At 38.4% G+C, this 17,135-nt stretch overlaps 2 protein-coding genes across 3 annotated transcripts in view; one reads left to right on the top strand and one right to left on the bottom strand.

Moving 5' to 3' along the window:
- Mcts1 (MCTS1, re-initiation and release factor) overlaps positions 1 to 7,202 on the top strand; it is a 12,710-nt gene extending 5,508 nt beyond the window's left edge. For both annotated transcript variants that reach the window (XM_005358435.3, XM_005358434.2), the window contains exons 4-6: positions 247 to 380; positions 5,598 to 5,665; positions 6,996 to 7,202. In XM_005358435.3, coding sequence (XP_005358492.1) covers positions 247 to 380; positions 5,598 to 5,665; positions 6,996 to 7,077 — 284 coding nt within the window. In that variant the 3' untranslated portion in view covers positions 7,078 to 7,202. The remainder of the gene's footprint in view (positions 1 to 246; positions 381 to 5,597; positions 5,666 to 6,995) is intronic.
- Positions 1 to 17,135, bottom strand: part of Cul4b (cullin 4B) — a 113,184-nt gene that overhangs the window by 85,455 nt on the left and 10,594 nt on the right. The window lies entirely within an intron of this gene.

The raw sequence follows: 17,135 nt of genomic DNA, 5'->3' as shown, positions 1-17,135 counted from the left end.
AGACAGGGTTTCTCTGTGGCTTTGGAGCCTGTCCTGGAACTAGCTCTGTAGACCAGGCTGGTCTCGAACTCACAGAGATCCACCTGTCTCTGCCTCCCGAGTGCTGGGATTAAAGGCGTGCGCCACCATCGCCCGGCTGGCTTTTATTTTGCAACCATAAGAGTATTGTAATTTTGGAAAATACTTGTTTGTGTTCTTTGAGTCTTCAGTCATACTAATTTATATAATTTATTTCTTCTCTTGTAGATCCTTTTATCTTGCCACATCAGCAGGTTGATAAAGGAGCCATCAAATTTGTCCTCAGTGGAGCAAATATCATGTGTCCTGGCTTAACTTCTCCTGGAGCTAAGCTTTACCCTGCTGCCGTAGATACTATTGTTGTATCCTTCCTGGGGCTTAACCACTGAAAATTGTTCATTGTGTTCTTGCCATTACTGAAATATCTAGCATCCAGAAGAATATTATATGTATTTTTAATTTTTATTAGTATATTTTCAGAAATTGGAGTTTCACTCTGTAGCCAAAGCTAGCCTTGAGCTTGTAATTCTGCTGCCTCAGTCTCCCCATCAGTGCTTGGATTACAGGCACGTGCTACCACACCCTGTTGAAGGAGACTTAATCTTGACTAAGAGAACTGGGAGATAAACTCAAATCAACCAACCTTGAATTTTTTTCTCCTCTTCTCTTCTCTTCTCTTCTCTTCTCTTCTCTTCTCTTCTCTTCTCTTCTCTTCTCTTCTCTTCTCTTCTGTCCTCCCTCCTTCCCTCCCTCCTTCTCTCCCTCCCTTCCTTTCTTTTTCTGAGATAAGGTCTTACTATGTAGCCTTGGCTGGACCTCAGACTCACTATGTGGTCCAGGCTGGTTTAGAACTCACCATGGATTCCAAATTGTTCTCAGATTGATCAGAATTCTTCTACCCCTGTTTCCTGAATGTTGGGATCATAGGATTATAAGATGGCATATTCTTGGCCATGAAAGAAGTGAGAGATGAACTGGAATCAAGCAGCCTTTTTATTTCTTTTTTTTTTCTTTTTGAGAAAGTGTCTCATGTAGCCCAGCATGGTCTCAAACTTGTAGCCAAGGATGCTCTAGAACTCCTACTCTTCCTGCCTCTACCCTCCAAGTTCTGTAATTATAGGCATGTGCTCCATTCTTCCCTCTCCTCTTTGTTTTTTCGAGGCAGAGTTTGTGTACCGTACCCTTGGCTGTCCTGGAACTAGCTCTATAGACCAGGCTGGCTTCAAACCCATATTGATCCACTTGCCTCTCCCTCCTGAGTGCTGGGATTACAAGCATGTGCTACCATCACTCAGCTAGCTCCCCCTTTTCAATTTTTTTCTCAAATAAATTTCTTTAAACCATTTTACACATGTATGCAATGTATTATGATTATATTCACTCCTCTTACCCCCAATTATATTTTCTGTCTTTTTTTTTTTTGAGACAGTCTTATTATGTAGCCTTGGCTGGCCTCGAACTCGCAAAGATCTACTTGCCTCTGTCTCCTGAGTGCTGGTTTTGAAGGGATGTGCCACCATGCCCACTCTCTTGTTTATATTTATTTATTGATTGATTGATTGATGGGAGACAGGATCTCACTATATATCTCTGACTGGCTTAGATTTTACTATGTAGCCCAGACTATCCTTGACCTTTCTGTAATCCTGCTTCTGCCTCTTGAGTGCTGGGATTACAGATGTTTACCACTATTACCAGTTCCCTTCTTTTTGACAGTCTTAAACTGACCTTGAATTTACTATGTAGCCAACACTATTCTTGAATTTCTTATTCATGGGTCATACCACGGGCATATACTGTCATGCCAGATTCCTTTTTTATTTTTAAATTTTCTATTTCTCTGTGTGTGTATGTATGTGTTTATATGTATATGTATGTGTAGGTAAGAGAACAACTTCAGGAGTCAATTCTCTCTTTTTACTGTAGGATCTTGGGATAGCACTCAGCTCATCAGGTTTGTATCTTAAGCACTTCTACCTTCTGGATCCTCTTGCCTTCCCTTTTTATTTCGTGATGATAAATTGTGTTTCATTTTATGTGGATTCATAGAAGGTAATTAAAAAGTTATTAAGGAGTTCCAGTGTCATTGCAGCCTGTTTATAACCTATTATCAGACTCAGGATGCAGTCTGAAACTTGATTATGAATAGGTTATAGGTGATCTGTCTGGATCCTCTTTTGCACATAAACTTGTCACTTTAATGTTTAGTTTGACTCTCCAGATATAGTGTGTAGAAATTAGCTAGATTCAGGACCTAACTTGGTCCCACCTCTTGAAGATAATTAGTTAACAAAGCTTCCCCATCAATAGTGGAATAAAAGCATTCAAGAAAGAACTGAATTGAGGCAGTAGGTATAGTGTGGGGTAAGGGGGTGGGGGGATATTTTGTGTTATGTAGCCTGGATTAGCCCGGAACTCAATAGGTAGCCTAGGGTGGCCTTGAATCTTCCTGTCTCAGCCTCCCAGTGCTGGGTTTACAGGCATCTATGAATTTACCAGTCTAAAGATTGACTTTTAGGAGGTTGGTTTAGAACTGAGAACATATTTTTCTCTAAGAGAAACGTGTATTTTTATATTTAAAATAATCTTGTTATGCAACACAAGCTAGCCTTGAACTCATGGTGATCTTCTAGTTCAGTTTTCCCAAGTACTAGGATTATGGGTGAACATCACACAATACACTTAGAAAACATTTTAAGATTTTTAACATATTCAACTTGAAAACATATAAGTAGAATTTGTTTCTTTTTGAGAAGGAGTCTAGTCTAATCTTGAATTTTTGGTGATCTGCCTGTATCAGCTTTCAAGTATCAGATCACAGGAATGAGCCATCATGTCTAGCTAGGTCTTTTGTTTTTTTTGTTTTTTTTTTTTAAACAGGGTCTCTCTTACCTAGTCCTGGGTGTCCTGGAATTTATATACGAACCAGGCTTACCTCATAGAGGTAAGCCTGCCTTTGCCCCCAAGTGCTGGGGTTAAAGGCGTGTGCCACCACACCTAGCTAAGAATGAATTTTTGGAAGGACTATATTCCCAGATTGACTGTCTTAGTTTGTGTTCTTACAGGTCTCATTAGTAAAAGAAGGTGGCAGATAATAATGAATGTGATAGGTCAAATAAATGCATTTAGAGACATTGCAATGTAGTTTCAAACAAGGAAAAAGTGAGACCTTAACCACAGGCCAGTCAGTGGTGGCACATGCATTTAATCCCAGCACTCAGGAAAGCAGAGGCAGGCAGATTGTTTGAGGCCAGCAAGCCTGGTCTATAGAGTGAGTTCCTGGATAGTCAGGGCTACACAGAAACCCTGTTATGAAAAACCAAACCAAACTAAGAAAAAAAAAAGAAAGAAAGAAAGAGAAAAGGAAAGAAAAGAAATAACCACAGGAGCAAAGAGCCAATATAACCTATTCAACTTTTTAAAAGAAATGCACATGGACCTATAAGCTGTGGTGTGTACCTGTATTCCCAGAATCTGGGAAGCTGAGACAGGACAAGTGCCATGAGTTCAAGGCCAGGCTGGAGTACTTGAGACTGCCTCAAAAACAAACCAGAAATAGAAGAACTAGTGGTAAACTGAGACAGCTTCAAATCAAGGAATAGTCTTCATGTACAGCACACCTTATTATGTTGGACTTTTTATTTGTTTTGAGACAGCAGTTCACTATGTAGCCCTGGTGGCAAAGAAGTTGCTATGTAAACATCAGGCTGGCCTCAAATTCACAGAGATCTTCTTGCCTCTGCCTCTTAAACATTGGAAGTAAGGCTGTGACCACATTTAGTCATGATGATCTTTTAAATCACGATCAGTTAATGATTCCTGTTATCCTTTTTGTCTAGGGGTTGCTAGGGAGGAAACTCACTTTTTAAAACTTGTTTTTAAGACAGGGTCTCATGCAGCCCAGGCTGGCCTGGAACTCTTGATGATCTTCCTGCCTCTACTTCCCAAATACTGGATTACAGGTGTGGGCTACCATGTCTCTCCTCTTTCCCCACGCCCCATTCAGGATCTTACTAGGTAGTTCAGACTGATTTTGAACTCACAATCCTGCTCCAGCCTCCCAGGTGCTGATATTCCAGAGGTGCACCATCGCAGCCCTGCTCCATACTGTTTAAAGGATATTGTTTATGCCATGAATAGGAATAGGTGATTCTGCATCACTTCCAATTTGCAGCAATATTTCATTATATTATCTATTATATAGAATTTTGTTCATTAGGACAGGAATCTTATCTTCTGCTTTATCATAGACAGAGTGGTCATTTGCCTCAGGCTGAGAAAAGGAATAGTAATTGGTGCACACAAGGAAATCACTATGAAGGGTTGCATTTAAGGTGTGTTTTAACTGGATGTGTTAGCTTAAACTTGTAATCCTAATACTTGGAAGGCTGACGCAAGAAGACTGCCATTAGCTTGAGGTCAGCCTCAGAAACAAAAATACCAGGGTGTAATGATAGGTACATACTTTTAGCACTCACGAGGTATCTTTGTGAATTTGAGACCATCCTGGTTTACATAGCCCAGATCCTCCTGGGCTACATAGTATAACACTAACTTTCAAAAAAAGGTGTATTCTGTGTCTTGTGCTCAAAAGAAGGCTTTCTCTTTTGTGGCATTTATACCTAAAGGATAGAATAAGTTGTATATGATAGACACACATTGTATTGATGTAGATATGAGTCACATACTAGGTGTTCAAATATTTGTGCTATACTGAATGGACCACTGGAAACTCAATGGAGAAAAGTATTCTTTGAGGACAGGTTACCTTTTATGTTTATAGATTTAAACAATGGTATGTTTTCTGGTCTGTATTTTTCCTTGACTGGAAGATTTTCCTAGTGCCTTAACTTTACCATCACCCCCCACTCCTCTTTGGAGATGAAGTTTCCTCATTTGAAGTAACAGATTTACAGAAATTGCAAAAAATAGTAGAGATTCTTTGTGTATTTGAACTCAAACACTGCAGCATAAAACATGGAAGCTTCAAAGGATAACTAAAATCATTGTTTCAATTGTATAAAGGCTGAAACTGTTACAGGGGGCTCATCAAAATAGAGTGGAAATCTAGTATATTTTTGAGACAAGTCTTGTTATATAACAGAGCTGACCTTAAACTAGCTATGTAGCTCAGGGTTTACTAAAATTTATGGGTTTCCTTCCCTAACTTTCTAAGTATAGTGATTATCAGCTTGTACCTTGCCCAGCTGGGAATATAATTATTATTTTATGTGTTATTTATATAAAGCCACCATTTGGTTGTAGAAATAACTAAAGCAGTTGATAAATATTTCACAGATTTTAGTATTTATCTGCAGTAAGTTTTATCTTCTTTTTGCCTGACTTTCTGGTTTGGTTTATAGGGAGGTGCAGTACTGATATTTGGCTTGAAACTAAAATGATCAATTCATTGAGGATTTATTGGCTATTTACATTGTACCCAAAGACCGCTAGGTTCCTGCTCGTAAGGAATCAATGGTCTAGGAGAGAACAAAGACGGGCTCAAATGGCAGAGCAATCATTGTTTCTCATACTTCCCTTCCCCAAACTGAGAAATAGTTTTCTTAGCTTGTTTTCAGGCAATCATGGCAGAAGGAAAGCAACATGCTTTGTGTGTTGGTGTCATGAAGATGTCTGCAGAAGATATGTAAGTCTCATTTTAGGCTCAAATAACTGAAATATGAGTGGTAGCTCAGGAAACATCAGTTACAGGTGACGTTTGATGTCATTCATACCACATCTTATAAATATTTAAGCAAAGTAGCTCATTTCTTATTTTTCCTAACATTAGGAAGCCATTACAACTCACTTTGTCTTCAGGGTTACATTCTTAAACATTTTGAAATGAAACGTGCTGAAACAGGTGTTATACCTATCTGTGTATGTGATACTTTAGGATTTTCTCTTTAGTGCCTATCTAGGTTTAAATTGGTGCTAGAGGGTGTGTATTTTACTGCTAGTTTTGAAAAACACACATACAGCTGGGTGTAACAGCACCTGTCTATAATTCTAGCACTTTGTGAGGTGGAGGCAGGGGGATTGTGAGTTTGAGGCTACTTGGGACTACAAAGTGACTGTCTCAAAAATACTATTTTATAATCCCAGCACTTGGGAGACAGAGGCAGGCGAATCTCTGTGAGTTCGAGACCAGCCTGGTCTACAAGAGCTAGTTCGAGGACAGGCTCGAAAACCACAGAGAAACCCTGTCTCGAAAAACAAAAACAACAACAACAACAACAACAAAAAATATATATATACTATTTTACATTCTAACCTGGTGATAAAAGAAATGTAGCATGTTTTCAACATATATAACCAAAATTCTGTTAATTTTACTTTGAGATTTAGTGTGTTGATGTTTGCATATTTTGTAGGTATCGTTCTGTTTGTATTTACTTTCTGGGTTGTTCTCCACTCCAGACAGGGTTTCTCTGTGTTGCCTTGGCTGTCCTGGAATTCACAGAGATCTACCTGCCTCTGGGATAAAAGGCATTGGCCACTAACACCTGGCTATTTTTTGGGTGTTTGAGACAGAGTCTCTTGTAGCCAGATTGATCTTGAACTCACCATGCAATTAAGGATGACTTTGAATTTCTGATCTGCCTCCAGTCTGGGATTATAGGTGGTGTCCTACTACACCCAGCTTTAGAATCACTTAAATATGAATTTCAAGAGTGATTATGTGGCTCAATGGTGGAGTGCTTGTATAGCACGCATGAGGCCTGGGGTTTGATTTTGTAGTACCACAAAAAACAAATGGCCGACTAAAAGAGAAGTCAGATCAACCAAATCCCCAAACCTCACAAATTGCCACAGAGTACTGTAGTTTAATGTAGACAATAATATAATAGCAATACATTTCCTACATGGTGCTCACTGATTGTAAAGTAGCATGACACTTTAGACTGTGTTTCTCATGAATGATTAAGCCTATAAAATTCATAAAACTTGCTTATGTATTTTTTTTCTTTCTACAGTGAGAAAGTCAACAAAGGAATTGGCATTGAAAATATCCATTATTTAAATGATGGGCTGTGGCATATGAAGACATATAAATGAGCCTCAAAAGGAATGTGCTTGGGCTAAACATGGCTATTATGCTATATCTGTGTTTGTGTCTGTGTGTAGCAGCATGAAGACAATGCCTCTATGGTTATGCTGAATAAATTCTGTGGATGCTAAAATTCTGTTAGCTTCAGAAATTATTTTAACTTAAACACAAATTACAATTGGGTAGCAAACTTGAACATTAAAGGGTATCTGGTAAGTAACTTAGCAGGGAACTCACTGTCCTATTTAGATTAATGATAGAAGATGATTTGGTAAATGTGTTTGCCAGTTTATGGTAGATTTCTAGATAGTTTGTCTAGTTATGGAGCTAGAAGCTAGATTTGGAATTTTTTTCCATTATTCAGAGGCACCCAGCAGTGTTCTCGTGTGTGTCTCTGTGTGTGTGTGTTGTTGTTGTTTTAAATTTCATTATGGACTATTCCAAACATACTCTAAAATATGGGTAATAGTATAATAGGCTTTCCTTCCTTCATCACCCTGATTCACTTTATGGCTAATCTTCCTTTACCTCTGCTTCAGTTTTCTTCCCTATTTCCTAGTTACTGTGAAGCAAATCTTAGCCTATTATTTCACCTGTAACTATCTTAATATGTATCTTTAAAAAATATAATCACAACACCCTGAAAGTGTTTGAAAAGTTATTTTCTAATATGATCAACTATCTAAACTTGTCAGATTCCCTCAATTGTCTCTTTTCAAGTTTTATAAACTGTTAGTTTCCTTGAGTTAGGGACCAGATTCTTATATTGTATATGGTTGATATTTGTTTTTATATTAAATTCATTTTATCTTTTTAAATCTTTTAAGAAATGTAGTTTTGTCTTAGGAAGTTTCCATGTTCTTTATCTTTCTTCACTGTATCACTGCCCTTTGTACACAGGAAAATACAGTATACAGTTCTGTAAAAATCAGGTTTCACCAGATTAAGATTCATTTATAATGCCTTCTCTTGAGTCAGATTATGACATTTAAACTTTCAGCTTTGCGTTCCACTATATTGCCTTCAAAATGTCTTATCTCCTATCCTGAGGGCAATGAGCCACTATTAGAAAGAAGAGTAATTTGTTTTGGAAGTTAAAGAATACTTGCAAGTTTTAGTGATAAAGACCTTTCTTCCCAGTGACCTTGTTATGCTAGTGAGTGTCTCAGCCATCTCTCTTTTGGTTATTTACCAATATTGACTGTGATTTTATTTTTCAGATGGATACAGACATTTTACAAGATTGTGGTGACCCGTGTTACAGTTAGAAGTTGGTGACAATGGTGAGGGTGGATAGTAAAGAGAGAGAGATCATTCAGCTGGCTGTTTGTTCTAGCTGGGCCTCTCAGGATATAACATGGGTGAATACAGATATAAGATCTGATCCTCAGATGGGCAAACCATTCACCATTGATGGACCATGTAAGACTTGGAGATTTCCCAGTTAGAATATAAATATATTAATTTGTGTAATGGGCCTTTATAGGGCAAACAAAGGTTAGTACCTTGGGATAATAATATTTTATCTGGGCCAGGTGGTGGTGGTGCATACTTTTAATCCCAGCACTTGGGCAGAAGCAGACAGATCTCCGAATTTGAGGCCAGCCTGGTCTACAGAGAGTGAGTTCCAGGACAGGCTCCAAAGCTAAAGAGAAACCCTGTCTCAAAAAAACAAAAACAACAACAACAAAATTTCATCTGGACTGGGTTAAGGCTTAGAGAATTTGTCCTGCTTCTTCCTGAATTAGAATGTTTATGCCCTGATATTTTACTTCCTATATCCTTTTCAAGTTTTTTATCTATTAATTTCTTCTTGTGACAGTTGTATCTTATAACTTACCATATTACTTAATTTTGATAGTTATTAATGGTAGATAAAAAAGCCTTGTTGGGTGTGGTGGGGCATACCCTTTATTCCAGCACTCAAGCAGGAGAGTCTCTGAGTATAGACAGCCAGGTGTACATAGTAAGATCTTGTCTCAGAACATTTATGCTGATTTACTGATTTCAAATTCATGTCTCTCATTCTGAGGCAGAAGCACCCATTTTGATGCCTATAGCTCCTTGTAGTCCTAAAAATAATATATGTGCCACTTGTGCCAAAACCAAGCTTTGAGTTTTTATTTTTACTGCTGAAATGTTAGTTGACTAAGGTTGTCTGTGTGGTGTAAACAATCAAGAGCACAACATACACAAACATAGATTGTAGAAGTTAAAACTTTGTTTTGCCTGGTTTCTAGAATAAATTATGCTTGTACATAGCCACTGTCACAGTGGGTGTAGAGAATACTTTTTCTACTATGCTAACGTACATTGACTTTTGCCTTGGTGAACTAAGTATGTTGCCTGCCTTTAAACTCATCTCATCAGTTTTAACCAGGGATGCCATTCTAGTTGTGCAGGCCTTTTCAGTTTTTTTTCCACTTTTTTTTTTTTGTTTTGAGACAGGGTTTCTCTGTAACAGTCTTAGCTTTCCTGGAACTTGCTTTGTAGACCAGGCTGACCTCAAACTCAGAGATCTACTTGCCTCTGCCTCCTGAGTGCTGGGATTAAAGGTGTGCATCACCATGCCCAGCTGGCCTTTTCAGTTTTTAAACATGTATGGAAGCCAACTGAGAGATGCTAAACTAGCAGAAAGATGAGCCACTTTATGCAGCACGCTTGAAGGAAAATTTACCTATGTTCCTGAGAATAATACAGAGAGGGCCTGTTATCATTTGAGCAAACACCAGTTTTAAGTTTCAAATTGAAATCTGTTTCAAACTTAACTTACATTCCAGTTATTCTTGTGTAGTTGGCTCAGTTTTACTCAGCCCAGGTCAGCTGAGCTCAATAGGGTATTGTTTCTATATAGAATGGCACAAAGGAAAAAATACAAGTAGGTATAGAAAACTTCATGAAGAAAAAATAGGCAATGGTGATAGTCCAAGACCAATTTATAAAATCAGTATTCCCAATTTTAAGTCACCGGAATTTGCAAATTTGTGCCAGGTATTGTGGCTCACTGTTTTAACCACAGCAATTTGGAGGCAGAGACAGGTAGATCTCTGAGTTTGAGGCCAGTCTCATCTACATAATGAGTCTTAGGATAGCCAGTGCTACATAATGACACCCTGTTTCAAAATAATGTACAAAGAGCCAGGCGATGGTGGCGCACGCCTTTAATCCCAGCACTCGGGAGGCAGAGGCAGGCGGATCTCTGAGTTTGAGGCCAGCCTGGTCTACAAAGGGAGTTCCAGGACAGGCTCCAAAGCTACAGAGAAACCCTGCTCCAGAGAAACCCTGTCTCGAAAAACCAAAAAAAAAAAAAAAAAAACTAACCATAAAAGTATCTCTTACATTGTATCCAGTATGGAATTCTTTTAAAAATCTAAATGTAGGAATGGAGAGAAAGCTCAGTGGTTAAGAGCACAGGTTGCTTATTTCAGTGATTTCCCCATGTACCAGTCACATGGTACATAGACATACATGCAGGCAAAACACCTAACATACAATAGATTAATTTTTTTTAATCCATATACCCTGGGCGGTGGTGGCGCATACCTTTAGTCCCAGCACTTGGGAGGCAGAGGCAGGCAGATCTCTGTGAGTTTGAGGCTAGCCTACTCTACAAAGCGAGTTCCAGGACAGCCTGAACTGTTAGGCAGTAAAACCCTGTCTCAATTCCCCCCCCCCAAAAGAAAGGAAAAATCCATATTCTTGGAGTTGTAAGGGTTCCCCATCCCAGTTTAGATGGTTTCCTACAGTTCAGTGCCTCACAGCTGAGCCACCAGTCTTCTAGCAGACTCATGTTTTGCTGTTCTGTTAGCAGCTGCCATCTCAACTTCCCAGTTTCTGCCTCCCTGTAGTAGAGGTTGAACCCAAGACTTCGTAAATGCCAAGCAAGTGCTCTGACATTGGGCTATTATCTCTAGTCTTCTTTTATTTTAAGACAGGGGCTCAATAATTTACCTAAACTACTCTTGAACTCATTCTATAATCCAAAAGTCCTTGAATTTGCTTCAACCTCCTACAAAGCTAGGATTATGGGCTGTACCACCAGGGCCAGTTCAAGGTTTCTTTATCTTTTTTTTTTTTAATGTTACCACCTTCTGGGGCTGGAGAGATAGCTCAGAGGTAAAGAGCACTGGCTGCTCTTCTAGAGGTCCTGAGTTCAATTCCTAGTAACCACATGGTGGCTCACAATCATCTGTAATAAGATCTGCTGCCCTTTTCTGGCCTGCAGGATACATGCAGGAAGAACCCTATATACGAAATAAATAAAAATCTTTAAAAATAAAGTAAAATTTAAAAAAGTTATCAACTTCAAACAAGACCAGCTGGATTTATTCCAATGGTAGTTCCGAGCATTTCCAAATTGAGGGGATTGATATTCCCCAAGTAGAGATCATATGCTATTTGTTAAATAATAATTCTGTACAAGCATCCAAACACATCGTAATTGAGAATACACTATTTATAGGTATACTGCTTTAGAAGAAGGTAAACAAATAACAATTTGCTAAATTTGCAGAGGTTTTTTTGGGTTGGTCATGGTAACGTAAACACAGCAATTATGTATTAATGGAAATATCCGTGTATGCCCAAACAAAATGTGGTAAATATTTTAATTTTGTTTATCTAGATTCCTTAATATTGAGAACATCTCTCTCAGTGTTCTTCAGGGAATTAAAAATGATTCCAATTTCTAAATGAGTATGTACAAAAGTTGATTTTGAATGAAAGAAAAAGAGTGAAAACGTAAATCGCATGTCAATATAACATTTCTGAGCTATCATGCAACCAGAAACTTGCTATAAGGGTAGGTCATTAAAATATTGTGGAAACCCTGTAGACAATATACATTAAATCATATTATCACAGCAAAAATTAATTCCAAATATAACTTTACATTTTTTTTTTTTGAGACAGGATTTATCTCTGTAGCTTTGGAGCCTGTCCTAGCATTAGTTCTGTAGACCTGGCTGGCCTCAAACTCACAGATATCTCTGTCTCTGCCTCCTCAGTGCTGGGATTAAAGGCGTGTGCATCCACTGCCCAGCTAAATATAACTTGACTTTTTTGTTTTTGTTTTTCGAGACATGGTTTCTCTGTAGCTTTGGAGCCTGTCCTGGAACTAGCTCTTGTAGACCAGGCTGGCCTCGAATTCACAGAGATCCGCCTGCCTCTGCCTCCCAAGTGCTGGGATTAAAGACGTGCGCCACTGCTGCCCAGCAACTTTACTTTTAATATCATAGTCTTGCAACAGTTTGTAATGAAGCCATACCAGTCTGTGTAAAGACTGATGCATGTAAATGAATGATATATTTTTATATTTTGTATTTTATGCTTTCTATGTATATTTTTAGTAAACTTTTTATGGCAGGAATAGTGAGATTTACCAACTATAACATCAGTTTGTTTAGTACTGTATTAAAAGTAATTAATTCCTAGTAAAGAACTATAGTGAAATCAGATTGGGGTGAATGAACAAAACTGAGGGTCAGTTTTAAAATAAGCATTAGAATTAGGAGGCCGAGTGTAATGGTACATGTCTATAGTCCCAGCACTTGGGAGACCTAAGCTGGACTACCATAAATTCAAGTCTAACTCTGTTACAGAGAACTGCCTGAAAAACAAATCAAAAAGAAGCCAGCTATGGTTAGTGCACCTCTCTAATTGCCTCTTCAGCCATACCTTCCTTGTAGTCCTGCTTCTGAAGGCAGATTGAGGCTTGGAGAACAGTTTATTTCACCTTGTCTCTAAAGCCAACCTTTTAGTGAATAAAGTCTATCATAGAACAGATTAAGGAAGAAACTCTCAGGAGCTTGTTCTGAAATTGTTTATTATGGGCAGTTCATTAATCTCAGATAATTGTGAGTTTTAGGCTAGCCTGTACTACATAAAACAGCAGAACCCTGAAATAAAAGTTACAGGACAGGGGGATTAACATTTGCTTTAGAGTAACATTTGAAGAACACTAAATTTTATCCTTAAAAACTCTGAGAAATAAAAGACAAACTAATAAAAATAATTCTCACTTAAAACCCTAGTTGGAGAGAATGACATGCCTCACTACTAATGTTCAATTTAAAGAAAACATCAGTGGTTAATTACAAATAGAAGTATAGGTGTCAGTTTTATGTGGAAGACTAGTTCAAAAGCTTATGATGTGTAGGAGACTTACTGTTATAATTTTTATATGTATGAATGTTTTGCCTGCATGTACGTGCACCACCTGTATGCTTGGTGCTCAGGGAGGTCAGAAGAAAGTATCAGGTCCCTGGAACTGGAGTTAAGTGAGGCACCATGTGCATTTGGAGAACGAACTTGGGTCCTTTACAAGAGTAACAATTGCTCTCAACCACTAAGCCATCTCTAACCCACTGTAGATTTCTTAATGTCAACATGAACAACATTGATTTTTCTTTTAGGCAAAACCAGAAAGAAAAACAAGTCCATCAAACCATCCAAAGATTTTCTTTTTTTTTTTTTTTTTTCGAGACAGGGTTTCTCTGTGGCTTTGGAGCCTGTCCTGGAACTAGCTCTGTAGACCAGGCTGGTCTCGAACCATCCAAACATTTTCAAGATTCTTCTCTCCCACCTAAGGAAAGGTCTTGCTGTGTATATAATCCAAGCTGCCCTGAACTCCTGATACTCCTGCCTCAGCCCCTTGAGTACTTGGATTACCAGTATGCAAGACCACCCCAGCTTTTCAAATACTTAATTTCAGTCAGGGTCAATGGAGAACAATAAACGATAGGGCATAATAAATTATTTACTCTCCTCAAGTTCATGTAAGTATTCTTGGAATTCTACCATATGAAAAACATCTAGGTTTACAAGATACAAAACTTTACCTTTTCCTATTTTAATCTTTAATCATACAGCTTGTCAGTAATAATTGCCAACTATCATTTAGTTTCCTGTATTGTAATAAGTAACTTCTGGCGTACATAGCATGTGGGCAAAGGACTTGCTTTTCAGCAAGACTGGTTATAACTTAGCTCTTGTTTGGAGAGCCATTTTTACATTAAGCCTTCAACACAAATTCAGTTTCCTTGAGCTGGGTGGTGGTGGTGCATGTCTTTAATCCCAACACTCTAGAGGCAGAGGCAGACGGATCTCAGTGTGTTGCAGGCCAGCCTGGTCTACAGAATGAGGTGTTGGACAGCCAGGGCTACAAAGAGAAACCCTGTCTGAATAAAAAACAAACCAAACTAAAAAAGAAAAATTCAGTTTCCTTGTTCATCAAAGGAAACCGACTGGGAAGTCTACAATCTGGCAGTCCATTTTTCTCCCTACCAGTTTCTGTTCTTTTTCTCTCAAGATTAAGGTTGTCTTATGCTGGTGCCCTAAGGCTTGGAAACTTGCAAAGCAGTAAGATGATTTTGTAACAAAACTGCTTAGCTGTTAGGCACTTTGTGTACATGAAAATCCTTGAGCCCTTAAGTTAGAAAGCTTTGCCGTGGTGTTAAGGATCAAATGTAGGGTCTCAACCAGGGCCTCATCCATGCTAGGCAAACACTGTTACAGATGTCACCGACTGGTGGTGGTAGTGAGAGCTGCTATATAGCCTGGGCTAGCCTTGATTTTATAATCTTGCCTGCAGAATTCTGGATAACAGACTGGAGCTAACCTGACTTGTAAAAAATGTTTAATTTTGTGTCCTTATTCAGGGCTTAAAGCTTCCGCTTCTGTATATTGACATTCTTAAGTTTCTCATGATGTGAAATATTTTCTGGGTAGAATGCCTTTTACCTATTCAATTGGTGCTTCAGGGGGCTGGCAAGATGGCTCAGTAGGTAATGGTACTTCGCTGTCCAGGCTGACAACCTGAGTTCAGTTATTAACATTTCAAAGTCAAAGTTCACTTCACTTACACATCTGACTTTAATTAATGAGGGTGAGGAATATTTTTTTTATCCTGTACCTTCTGGGAAGTTTTCTTAAAGTGCACAACATGTTTTTAATATGACCAAGTTCTTCCCTGTCTTTTCCCCTCCATTTTCCTTCATCTCCTCCCTTTCCCTTTCCATGGAGTCTCTTGTAGCCCAGGCTAGGATGTAATTTACTTTGTATGCAGAGGATGACCTTGAACTTCTCAATCTCTGGCGCCCACCTCCAAAGTGCTGGCACCTAAGGCATGCAGCACTAGGTCCGTTTTTAATGCGGTGCTAGGGTTCAAATGCAGGACTTCTGTATACTAGGCGGGCACTGTACCAATTAAGCTTTTTTATGTTTTCTTGTATAGGTATTTAGACTTAAAATTCAGTTTAAAAAAATTATGTTTTGGGGACTGGAGAGATGACTCAGAGGTTGAGAGCACTATCTGTTCTTCCAGGGGATCTGATTCAATTCCCAGCACCCACATGGCAGCTCACAACTGTCTTCAGTTCCAGGGCTTCTTGACACCCTCACATAGACACATGCAGGCAAAACACCAATGAATATAAAAATAAATTTAAAAAGTATTATGTTTTTAAAAAATTAAATATATTTGAATATAGATTTAAAATAGCTTAATTTATCATAATAGCTACATCTAATATATCATTTACTAAATAGCTTCCAAAACATGACTGGAATGCATTTTTTCAGATAACTGCTTTGTTTTTAAAATAGTACAAGATAAAATATATTAGAAACTTTTACTTATGTTGTATTTCACTAGGTTAAAGTTATTTATTTATATGGAGAGAAATTCACAAAGTAATTGTTTCTTGCTCCTAAATGAGGTCTGAGAAGAGGCGCGTGGCTTACCCTATGTGTGTTACCAACAGTCATCTCCCAAGTACCAGCTGCTCAGAAGCATTTACCAGGATGAAGGAGTCTCATTTATGCAGCATTTTCCCTTCAATATGAAGAGAAACCTCTTGGTTAAAGTGTGAGAAATAAGAACCACATTGATTTAAGGAATTTGGGCTTCAGAAATATCTAATTTACTGTGAAAGGGAAACATAGTCTAAGCTTATGCTTTTAAAAGTAATCTAAAAAAATTAAAAAGTAATCTATAGTTTACTGCTGAAAATATTTGTCTAAAAGCTTTTAGGAAAAACTTTTATCACATAGCACTGGTTAAATGTACAGATGTTATCTTTTTTTATTTGTTTTTTTGAGATAGGGATTCTCTGTGTAACAGTCCTAGCTCATCCTGGAACTGGCTTTGTAGACCAGGCTGGCCTCAAACTCAGAGATCTGCCTGCTTCGGCCTCCTGAATGCTGGGATTAAAGGCATGTGCCCCCCACTGGTCAGATGTTATCTTAAAACTATTCCCCTATTAGTGTGAATATTCAATACCAGCTGTTATTTAAATCAGTGGTTTAATATTTTACCATCAAGATATTTAATTCTGCTAGGCGGTGGTGCCAGGAGGCAGAGGCAGGTGGGTCTGAGTTCAAGGCCAGCCTGGTCTACAGAGTGAGTTGCGGGACAGCCTCCAAAACTACAGAGAAACCCTGTCTTAAAAAAACCCAAACATATTTAATTCTAAGGATTGATATATGGTTAACTATTTAGAGTACTAAATGTGTCCAAATAAGGAAAAGGGAAATAGCATTCCCCAGGTGTCCACCATGCACAAACTCTTCTTACGTAGTCTCATTAGTTTTATGATTCTGTGGGGGCAGCTTTTAAGGTTTTTACAAATGAGGACACTAGTACTCCTAGGTTATTTATGCAGAGCTAGTAAACAGCAGGAAAGGAATCTGAACCTAAATCCACCCACCTGCAAAGCTAGAAAACTTTCCCCTGACACTCCTTAAATGTTAATCTCAGCCCACAGTTGAATCATCTTTTTGGGTCATGAGAGGGAATTGTATATTGGTTATCTGTTTCACGGTGGGATAATAGTGTGTAGGGTTTGTATGCGGTGTGTGCAGTGTGCCCACAATCTTATGCTGCTGACAGGATATTCTTTTCCTCTTCAATAGCAGGATGTCCTAGGAGAATCCTTTGAAATTGAGCTTAGTTCTGAGAGCTGAGCTGTTCTTACTACTCAATCTTGCCTTGAAGCCAGGTGCTTTATAGCCATTTAAAGGTTATGACATTTAGAGGCTTTTGTTGGATCCTTAAAAAAAACGATAT

This window comes from Microtus ochrogaster, chromosome X, assembly GCF_000317375.1.
Source record: "Microtus ochrogaster isolate Prairie Vole_2 chromosome X, MicOch1.0, whole genome shotgun sequence".
NCBI lineage: Eukaryota > Metazoa > Chordata > Mammalia > Rodentia > Cricetidae > Microtus > Microtus ochrogaster.
Note: the sequence above shows the minus strand (reverse complement) of the source record. Positions and strands in the feature narration are given on the sequence as shown.